The following is an 11,029-nucleotide window of genomic DNA, read 5'->3' as shown; positions in this document are numbered from 1 at the left end:
TATGTCATTATTAACAGCCAAGGTCATTTATGTACATGCCAAAGTCAAAGGTGGAGAGAAATCGCTGACCAGAGGTCAGAACCTGGCAACTGCCCCAAAATTGAATGGAACCTAATTAATGGTCATCGGACAATCTTGGCACCATGCAGTGAAATAGGAAAGATATGAATAAAAAGTTTTTCAAAATGGTGACTTTTGCGCCCATCCTTGAAATTCAAAATGTGTTTTTAAGAACACTTAGTTGGGACCATGTCAGGATTATTTCAGACATATTTTAGCTTAATTGTATTGATAGAACTTGAGAAGAAGTTCAAAGTTTGCTTATAAAATGGAGGTCATTTAAGATATGTTCCATTTGCCCTTCCAACCCCCTGCCTCGCCCCGCTCCACTCCGCCCCACCCCGCCCCACTTAAGGATTGTGATATCCTTAAATAATTACCCGCCCCACCCCACCATGCCCCACCTCTCCCCGTTCCACTTAAGGATTGTGATATCCTTAATTAATTACCCGCCCCGCCCCGCCTCGCCCCAAACCCGCTCCACCCCGCCACACCATACCCCACCTCGCCCCGCCCACTTAAGGATTGTGATATCCTTGAATAATTACCCGCCCTGCCCTGCCCTGCCCTGCCCCGCCTCACCCCACCCCACCCCGCCCCACCCTGCCCCACCCTGCCCCACCATACCCCACCTCACCCCGCCCCACTTAAGGATTGTGATATCCTTAAATAATTACCCGCCCCACCCCACCCCGCCCCGCCCCGCCCCGCCCCGCCCCGCCCAGCCTCCCACCACCACCACGTGCCATCTAACTCCAGGACGACAGGAAGAGACGGAAGTTGTAGAATTAAATAAAAGGAGTGAAAGGAAGTATAGAAGTGTTGCATGTATTTAAATACATGAAGAAAGAAAGAAAGTTAGAAAGAGAGAAAGATAGAAGAAGAAAGAAACAAGAAAGAAAGAGAGAAAGAAAGAAAGAATGAAAGAAAGAAAGACAGAAACATGTGAAGAATGAAAAGCCCCCTGCGAGGGGACAAGAAAGAAAGAAAGAAAGACAGAAACGTGTGATGAATGAAAAGCCCCCTGCGAGGGGACAAGAAAGAAAGAAAGAGAGAAAGACAGAAACGTGTGATGAATGAAAAGCCCCCTGCGAGGGGACAAGAAAGAAAGAAAGAAAGACAGAAACGTGTGATGACTGAAAAGCCCCCTGCGAGGGGACAAGAAAGAAAGAAAGAAAGGCAGAAACGTGTGATGAATGAAAAGCCCCCTGCGAGGGGACAAGAAAGAAAGAAAGAGAGAAAGAGAAAGAAAGAAGAAAGAAACAAGAGAGAAAGAGAAAGAAAGAAGAATGAAACAAGAAAGAAAGAAAACGGAGAGAAAGCAGGAAAGAAAGAAAGAGAAAGAAAGAAGAAAGAAAGACAGAAACGTGTGATGAATGAAAAGCCCCCTGCGAGGGGACAAGAAAGAAAAAAAGAAAGAAAGAAAGAAAGACAGAAACGTGTGATGAATGAAAAGCCCCCTGCGAGGGGACAAGAAAGAAAGAAAGAGAGAAAGAGAAAGAAAGAAGAAAGAAACAAGAGAGAAAAAGAAAGAAAGAAGAATGAAACAAGAAAGAAAGAAAACGGAGAGAAAGCAGGAAAGAAAGAAGGAGAAAGAAAGAAGAAAGAAAGACAGAAACGTGTGATGAATGAAAAGCCCCCTGCGAGGGGACAAGAAAGACAGAAAGAAAGAAAGACAGAAACGTGTGATGAATGAAAAGCCCCCTGCGAAGGGACAAGAAAGAAAGAAAGAGAGAAAGAGAAAGAAACAAGAGAGAAAGAGAAAGAAAGAAGAATGAAACAAGAAAGAAAGAAAACGGAAAGAAAGCAGGAAAGAAAGAAAGAGAAAGAAAGAAAGAAAGAAAGACAGAAACGTGTGATGAATGAATAGCCCCCTGCGAGGGGACAAGAAAGAAAGAAAGAGAGAAAGCAAGAAAAGAAAGTCTCTAGTGTCAATGTGTGATGAATGAAAGCCCCCTGCGAGGGGACATTTCTTTATATTTAAAAGGCTGATCCCAAGGCCCCAACCTTGGCAGTCTTCAAATGTTCTGGGGTATTAAAAAATTTTATGAAAAAAAAAAACAAAAAAAAAAAAACAAAAAAAAAACAAAAAAACAAAAAAAAAAATAAAAAAGACAAAAAAAAAAAAAAAAAACACAAAAAAAAAAAAAAAAAAGACAAAAAAAAAAAAAATGTAAATACAAAAATCAGCATGTAATAATTGTTTCAAATATTTTCACATTTTCAGGATAGCCATACCATGAATATAGTGACAGTGACACCCGATAGCAGACGTTCCATGATAGCGACCATTAGTAATTAGCAGAGCTTAATTAAGGTATATTCCCTATAAAACTACCATTATTAAAATTGTAAAATTAATTACAGTTCTATTGCAAATGTGCATGTTTTGCAAACCATCATAAGATAGTTGCTGTTTAATTTGCTTTTCATCTGTGGTCAAGTGTTTGTCAGTCCTTTTGTCCATTAACAATTATGGTTAATGTTAATCTCAAAAAGAAGACAAGGATTTTAATAGTAACTGAAAATGTGATAGGAATTATTACAATAAACAATGTAATCTTCAGTTTAAATCAGCATGTATATTTTTTCCACCGTACTGATTGTTTTCACTATTTCTCCCCAATGGCAGCTCCAGCATATGGTGACCTGTGAGGATCTACCTATGTTTTAGTTTGGGGACTCTCACTGGCATAGTAAACATCTCGGAAGAATGTCTCCATCAGGTTAGTTACAGCTTAGAGAATAGTGACAACCATCAGGATAGTTGACAAGTATAGAGACAACATTGAGGTAAATTTACTATTAAAACTCAAATGAAAAGTTATATTTGAATTGTGAAATTAAACTGCAGTGTTATTGCAATGTCTAATTGTCCCCTTCCCTTACCCTCTTCAATCCCAACCAAATCCATTCCACTCAACACTGTGATAATTGGAAGAGAAGTGGTGAAATCGAATTCCTTTTACAAGAAAAAAAATATTCATTTTCAAAATACATCAAATATTTAAGTTGGCATTTAGGTCTAAAAACAGGAAGAGGAAAGATTGGTTAAAATGAAGTATGCAAGAAGAAAAATAAAACAAAAACTTCACATTTTTAATAGAACATTAACAATTAAAATGGACAATGCATTGTCTTGTCTTATTTATTACATCATATGTTTACAACCATACTAATGATATCACTATTTTGACCCAAATAACAGCTCGAGCATCTGGACCTTTTGATCCATCAGGATAGCGACAACCATCAGGATTTGATTGAAGAATGGTTCTATGACAATCGCAATCAATTTCAATATTTTTGTCTTTAACAGCGGCGCTCGCTCCAAAAGGATAAACGAATAAAACTAGAGTGTTCTGATATAGGGCGGGATTACTTTTCTAGACGGAAAGACAGAAAATAGGTAATTTGTCCCCGTAATTATCGGCAACCTTTCCGACTTATAGTTAACGTAGACACTTTAAGGGGTTGTGCTGTGCTGTTGGGGACAACTGCATTGAATTGACTGTGCGATTGCTGTAGAACCTTTGTCCTTCAATCAGAAAATGGAACTGTCATCACAGAAAGCCTGCCTGGATTACCATTGGGGCACCTGTGACCAAAATCCATAAGTCAAGGCTTGAAAGTCGAAAAATGAAGTGGAAAATTCAGAATCAAAAATTGCAACACAACATTTACTCATTAAGTATCTACTGAACAAGAAGATGGTTATCGGGTCGCAAGAAAGACAAGTCTGTAGCCTGTAACAATGGAGAACATATGAAAACTCGAAGGAAGGAAAAATAACGAGCAAGAATCCTTTGATACCAAAATGAGGTAGGTCAGATGTTCCTAATGAGGAGAAATGGGTTAGGATATATGAAAATTACATTAACGAAGGAATGTCGATGACCAAAGCACAGGTGAAAATGGAGGGAAAATGAAACTTGTTGAAATGAACATGTTTGACACAAAGGTTTGGTCCAATTATAAAATATGTTATTCACTTAAAAAACATTGGATAGAAGTCATTGATGTTAGAATCATTATAATGAATATCTGAATATCTGATCTTTAAGTTTCAGTTGGCATTCAAAGCCAATATGAATGCTGACTGGACAAAGACAAAATCCATGAAGAGCATACTTTACGCTTCATGTTGAATTGTCTAGGATTGTCTCCCCCTTGATTAATATCAATATTCTCTGTTTTTGGTCAGAGAAATTATCAAATATATACTCAATATTAAACAAAAAACTGATCAATACCATTTCAATAATTGATATATGATTATAGCAGTAAATCCATTACATTGTCAATTCACAATTTTCTTTTTTCATAGATTGATATCGAGTCCTGAAGAATTTGGTTAACAGATCAAGTCCATAATTACAGGTAGGATATATCCATTTCCATGTAGTGTACTTTTCTTCCAACAGATAAACAAACTGCATTATCATTTTCTGCTTATTGCAGTAAGATTTGGTGAACAAAATCTGTAACTTCTTCAGTCTCTGCTTTCTTTCTAATCATCACTTGTAATGTGGTCATTTCAGATATGATTCTATTTCTCATGATATAGAATATGTTACTATAATTTCAAGATTTTAACACAGGACATGTGTTTCTCTCCAAGCTGACCATTGACCATAATCTTTATCAGCATTTCTTTTTTCTCAGTACCTGTGCACTTAATGTTTCTTAGTGCATGTGTACTTACTGTTTCATCTTTTTAGTTTATTGTAACAGACAGGCTCTGTAAAACCTGTTTTAGAGCCTGCTGATTGTATATACAAGATCTTATAAGTTTCATAAGTTTATTGTGTATGTTGGGCAATACATGTAGATGTAAATTATGTAAAGAAATTTAACTTAGATTCGTTTTTGACAAAGGGAGGTAATCAAGGTATGAAGTTTATGATAATTTTGATCAATTTTTGGTGGGGAATACTACACAAGATGGCACCCCTACTTAAAAGTTTAGCAAGATGATACATCTTTAAAAAAAATTATTCACAGGTATGTGAGATGACCTTAAAAATCAGTGATGGGTAACCAGACTTGAAAACTTCATTGAACCTGGGAAGTGGCAAACGTTAACATGGTCGACGGTAGGAAATCATTTGGTTCTGCGGTCTCTTTAGGATGACAACCGGATATAACGCTTTCAAGAAAACATTTCATGGAGGTATTTTGGCAAAATTTAGAGCAGAAATTAGTTTCAAGAGAACATGTATGGGAAACAGACACCGGTGTAGACTGTGGAGAAGAGCTTTGGACCAAAGTGGTTACAAATGTCATAGGATGACCAAGCAAGTGCATCGTGTGGCTCATGATGGTCACGTACAGATGGTTTAAGGACAATTTCATGCAAAAGGTAATTGACATCAACATTTTAGAGGTCAGTCATCACTGCCACAAGAATTAGTTATCGAGACCCACGAGGCAAACCAGGCCAGAAATCATTGTCAGCTTCAAAACCAGTGTTCAGGTTGTCATCGTCCTACATATCTTCTATGAAAGGTGTGATAGGTAAGTGTGACAAATATTGTGTTTTGATGTCATGGTCACATGATGCACTTTTCTTAAGACTTTATCTATTTTTTTCTTGAGATGCAAACACCTTAAGTTTGTTTATTTGTAAACAAAAGGGCTGTGGAGGTTCCATCCATGCAACACTAAATATTTCTTCACGGTTGAATCTGTTTCTGTCTGGAGTTGTCTCCCCTTGATTAATATCAATATCCTCTGTTTCTTTCTGATCAGAGAGATCAAATATATACTCAATATAAAACAAAAACTGATCAATACCATTTCAGTAATTAATATATGATAATTGCTAAAAATCAATTTCGTTTTCAATTTACTGTTTATCTTTTTTTTTCCAGTTTATCTGCGGCTTGATGTTTGAGGCTGATATTTGAGATCAGAAGAATTTGATAGACAGATAAAGTTCATAATTACAGGTAGGATATATCTATCTAGTGTCCTTTACTTCTGAGGAAAAAACTGAATTATCATTTTCTGCTTATAACAGTAAGATTTGGTGAACATATCCTTTCTGGTAAAATCTGTTATTTTCTTCAGTCTCTGCTTTCTTTCTAATCATCACTTGTAATGTGGTCATTTAAAACATGATTCTATTCTTTATGTAGAATGTTGCTATAATTACAAGCTTTATACTTTTTATCTGTGGTCCAGGTTCATCCATCTTTTTGTCCATTAACAATAATTTCAATTATTGTTCATGTTATCTATCAAAAAGAAAACAAGGAATTTAATAGTAACTGTGAAGTTTTAACAATGTATTGGCTGGTTTAAATCAGCATGTATGCTTTCCACCATACTAATTGTTTTCACTGTTTCTCCCCAATGGCAGCTCCAGCATATGGACCTCTGTTGGTGCCCTGTGAGGATCTTGACTAAGCTTTAGTTTGGTGACTCCTGCTAGCAATCCAAAATGGTACATATCTCAAAAGGATGTCTCCATCAGATTAGTGACAACTTTGAGAATAATGACAACCATCAGAATAATGACAACCATCAGCATAGTGAGTCAGTGACATCATCTGGATAGCAACAACCGATGGTAAGCATTCCTCGATAGGGACCATTTGTTGTATATGAATTGTAAAGTTCTATCAGGGAAAACACGATCGATATAGGTTATCCTGACCAAATAAAGTATCATGTTAAATAATTTTAAATATTTTTCATTTGCCATTCCAACACCCTACCCCCATTCCCAATCCCACTCGGTGACATCTTAATCCAGGACGACAGGAAGAGATATTGTAGAATAGAAAATGTCTTTTTATAAGAAAAATATCAATTAACAATTAAAATATATAGAATATTTATAAAGAGGAAGAATAGGTTTCAGTGAAGTATTTGAAAAGAAAAAAACTGACAAGGTTAACTACATACCCGGTAATAAGAATGGATTGACTGGTTTTATTGATTTTGAATTATAATTACTGTGATAGCTATGGACAATCATTCAAAGGAGCAAAATGATGAATTTTTAGAATTTCAAGAGGCCCAATGGGCTGAAATAGCAAGGCTAAGGCTTTGGTGCAAGTCTTGTTCACTTTTATAATGATTTCTACAATGATTTTGAATTATGATTGTATGAATGGAACATGGAATTAAAATTAACAAGTGTCCAGAGGCGAGCTTTTTTATGATATTGTTATGATAGTGATAAAAATAATTAGATATTTTACTTAATTTGTTTTATTTATCATACTATCTTTTTTTCATCGTTATAAGCAGGATAGTGGCAACCAGCAGGATAGTGGCAACCAGCAGGATAGAGACAACCAGCAAGATAGAGACAACCAGCAAGATAGAGACAACCAGCAGGATAATGACATCCACCAGGATAGAGACACCCGATGGCAGACATTCCTTGATAGTAACCATTAGTGATGAACAGAGCTCCATTCAGGTAATAATAATGGTCTTTATTTCCTCCAGACTGAAGATTACAACATCACATTATAATAATGTGTATGTAAATAAAGTCATAATATGCTATATTAAAATTATGAGAAAAATGTTTTGCGAAACAATTTGTTATTAAACATGTAGTAGTAAGTACATCTGTTTTATGTTACATTCAGTCAGATTATAAAGGTATTGACAAATGAATATTCAAGTAAATGGTGAATAAATAACTTTGCTAATAATATACAATCACAAGTTAATAGATTAGCTGTTGTAGACAAAGAACATGTTGTAAATATTGATTACACAGACAAAATTTTGGGAGGCTGCAGTATGTTAAGCGTTGTGCCATTTAGTAACTTTTTATAGTGCTATTTCACTGGAGCATCTCAATAAAGATACCAAACAAGTACACTCAACCTTTTACATTATACTGACAACGTCAAACCAGTCCTCCCACTCTCTTTACCACTTTATAGACTATGGGTAAAAAAAAAAGCTAGTATCAAGGGAGACTTGGAAGAAGCATTGTAGCACATTTATTCATTCAAAAGAAGAAAACCTACTTTTTCATCAAAACAGAAACCTCCATGATTTAAAGATATTGTTTAGTTTTATAATATAATCATATTAATATTGCAGAAGATAAAATTCTAAATTCTTTTCTCTGCTTTTATTTTTCAATTGTACAAATTACATGTAGCTTTTTCCAAATAATGAAGAATTTTGGATTATAACAATAAAGACATTTTTGTTAATGTGGTGTTTTAGCCTATAAGAGCCAGTAGGATCATTTTTAGCTCTTACATTAACCAGTATATTTCTGAAAATCATTCTTATAATGAAAAATCTTCCAAATGTCCTGCATAATCTATCTTATGTAAAGTTTGAAGATAGCCATTGTAGCTAGTAAACATACTATCTGATATCATGTCTTGTTTTTTGAGTACCCGTAACTTGTTTTCCAAATTTTGTTTTATAGTATTCAATTAAAGAATATAGAAAATGAAGTTCTTTAATTCTTATACTAACTCTACAAGACATTGACGAAAAACCTCCCAACTGACTGGACACAAACGACTTGACTGGACAGACATGGGAGGCGCGTACGAACTGACCCTATCATTAAAACTACTAATTCACATTCTCACTACAAAGGACTTCTTTCCTATATTCTGTAGTTAATAATATAACCATAGATTTCAAAATTGTATATATTATTGTTTAGTGAATAATTTGTTAGTTTAATGAAATAAAGTAAGTTAATTGAAAACAAATAAATTGAAAATATCTAATTGGAAAGAAGTGTTAATTTCAAATTTTATTTTCCTACAAATACTTGTTTGAGCTATTATGACCATCTGTCTTGTAGACCAGAATATAGCTTTGTTTTTTATGCTAAAATAAATTTTTCCTAGAAAATCATGGTAATACAATAATCATTGAATTATCAACATGATGGAAATTTTGACAGAAGACCAAGATGTAGCAAGAATTGTAACATTATGTCATTGATAACGATTTTCAATTAAGTAGTTATCTTCCTTTTAAATATCACCTAGATGTCAATATTTTCAATCCTAAATTTATAACAGCATTTAATCAATATCGTGAACAAAAAATCACAAACTTAGATTATGGAGGTTATAACTGTTATTTTGAAATAAGTACATTTTATTTGTGAATAATTTCAAAAGATGCATCCTGTTCAGCATAATTACATGTATGTCGTTTAAGGGTTTGCAGAGCTTGCATTAAGGTATCTGTCACTAATCAAACTTCTATACAAAACAAACCATAAGTTCTCTCCCTTATCATGAACCTGCCATCTTTAAAAGGAATGTACTTTATTTGTTTTCAATATTCTTTAGAGCGAGACCGTATCATGCTAGTTTAATGTGCAATGAGTGATCATTTCGAGGCAGGTTCCATACAGTACTAGAACAGTATCTGAAATAGGAGTTTCAGTGGTACATATAAACTGGGTCTCTTGATAATTTAACTATTTTGTATAATTGGTACTATCTCCACAATATTATCATACATAATCTAAACGTTCCAAATTAGAAAATATTTTGTCGAAGTACTGTCCTACAATCTATAAAGCTTATTATTTTGTTTCAAAACTATTAAGTTTTCATATTTACATTTTAATGAAGCTATTCAAAATAGTTTTAATTTTTAGCAAAAATAGCTGAAAAAAATAATCACTTTTGTATCAGTATCAAGCACACTGACCCTCTATTTTCATGATTGTTTTAGAAACAGCAACTTGTTATCTTTTGACCTGCACTTTTTTTCTGTGAAGCGCTGAATCTGTGAAAATTGTAAAAAAGAAAAAAAAAACATTTTCATCTTCAAAAATTTGACAGGTATATAGGGACAATATATACACAAGTTCAAATTCTATATTCTTTTCCTGCTTTTGGATTGTATAAGTTCTGCAAAAATTGAACATGCTTAGTCTTTCATAATAATATTTCAGTATAGAATGAACTTTTATGCCACCACCACAATTCCTATCAAATAAGTATCCGATTCATACAATGTAAAAGCTCAAAATCAAGCACACTATCGTTTTGTTTTTATTCCATTGTCAACTTTGATATGAACTCCTTTTTCCAGAATCCATATTAGAAAAACAGTTAAGTCATCAGAAAAAAAAAAAATCACCAAAGCATCCTTAAAAGCTCTAAAATATTTCATTACAATGTACCTAATTATCAGATCATGGTAAGATTAGAATGACAGTGGTCTGAAGTCTTTGAGAAATATGGCTTGTTGATTGACATTCGTACAAATGGCAAATTTCTGGATTTCTATAAATTCCAGATGTATGGTGTGATATCTAGTTCTATATATACAGTCATTATAATTTAATCATCAGTATGTTAATTGTTTTATTGGAAGTTGCAAGTGTTCCAGTTCAATTTCAAACAATTTTATTGACAAATACCAGGTATCAGAGATTTAAATATCAAAGTGATTAGGCAGCATGCAGGCATTGTCTATATTTGTGCAGGAACTAATGACGTTTTTCTCTGTTGTAGAATTTGGAATGATTTCTGTGTATATAAGTTGCAATATTCTAGACTTGGTGTAGGATCCTAGAGGACCAGCATACATTGGACCAAACATTACGGAGATGTCCTATTTTGAAGGCTACAGTGTTTATACAGCATCTACAGATGTTTCTTAAATGTCCACTGGATGTTTCTTGTGTAAAGACTGTTTAATAAAGATCTTATTCGGTCATATTTTCGTTTTCGCGCCCATCTTAAATCCAGTATTTGAAATCTTAAGCATTGAGTACTGGTGCACCTCCTGCTAACCTGCACTGCAGGATTTTTCAGGTTGGGTGGCTCGCTTGGTTTCACAAAAGGCCTTTGGACTCGGACATGTACATTATACTCGTCCACTATTACCAATCAATCAGCCTAATACAGCGTTCAAAAGAATGTCAGTCTTGTGTTTTTATTTTAATTGGAATATTTAGAAGTGAAATAGTTATGTTCTGATAAGGTACGAAGTGGAA

At 34.4% G+C, this 11,029-nt stretch overlaps 1 protein-coding gene across 4 annotated transcripts; it reads left to right on the top strand.

Moving 5' to 3' along the window:
• The first annotated feature begins 13 nt into the window (after positions 1 to 13).
• On the top strand, positions 14 to 10,952 carry LOC138329253 (uncharacterized). 4 transcript variants are annotated; one of them, XM_069276093.1, is made up of 10 exons: positions 14 to 2,377; positions 2,693 to 2,786; positions 3,269 to 3,469; positions 3,609 to 3,882; positions 4,388 to 4,440; positions 5,065 to 5,577; positions 5,934 to 6,011; positions 6,425 to 6,634; positions 7,318 to 7,495; positions 10,545 to 10,952. In XM_069276093.1, the coding sequence occupies exon 1, from the start codon at positions 1,073 to 1,075 to the stop codon at positions 1,754 to 1,756; it is 684 nt and encodes a 227-aa protein (XP_069132194.1). In that variant the 5' UTR covers positions 14 to 1,072; the 3' UTR covers positions 1,757 to 2,377; positions 2,693 to 2,786; positions 3,269 to 3,469; positions 3,609 to 3,882; positions 4,388 to 4,440; positions 5,065 to 5,577; positions 5,934 to 6,011; positions 6,425 to 6,634; positions 7,318 to 7,495; positions 10,545 to 10,952. The 4 variants fall into 4 exon arrangements, with proteins under 4 accessions (XP_069132194.1, XP_069132196.1, XP_069132192.1 ...); XM_069276095.1 differs by having other exon boundaries at positions 3,269 to 3,882; positions 7,321 to 7,495; XM_069276091.1 differs by having other exon boundaries at positions 3,269 to 3,882.
• The last annotated feature ends 77 nt before the right edge of the window (positions 10,953 to 11,029 follow it).

This window comes from Argopecten irradians, chromosome 8, assembly GCF_041381155.1.
Source record: "Argopecten irradians isolate NY chromosome 8, Ai_NY, whole genome shotgun sequence".
In the NCBI taxonomy this organism is placed as follows: Eukaryota; Metazoa; Mollusca; class Bivalvia; order Pectinida; family Pectinidae; genus Argopecten; species Argopecten irradians.
This window is presented reverse-complemented; position numbering and strand designations above follow the sequence as displayed.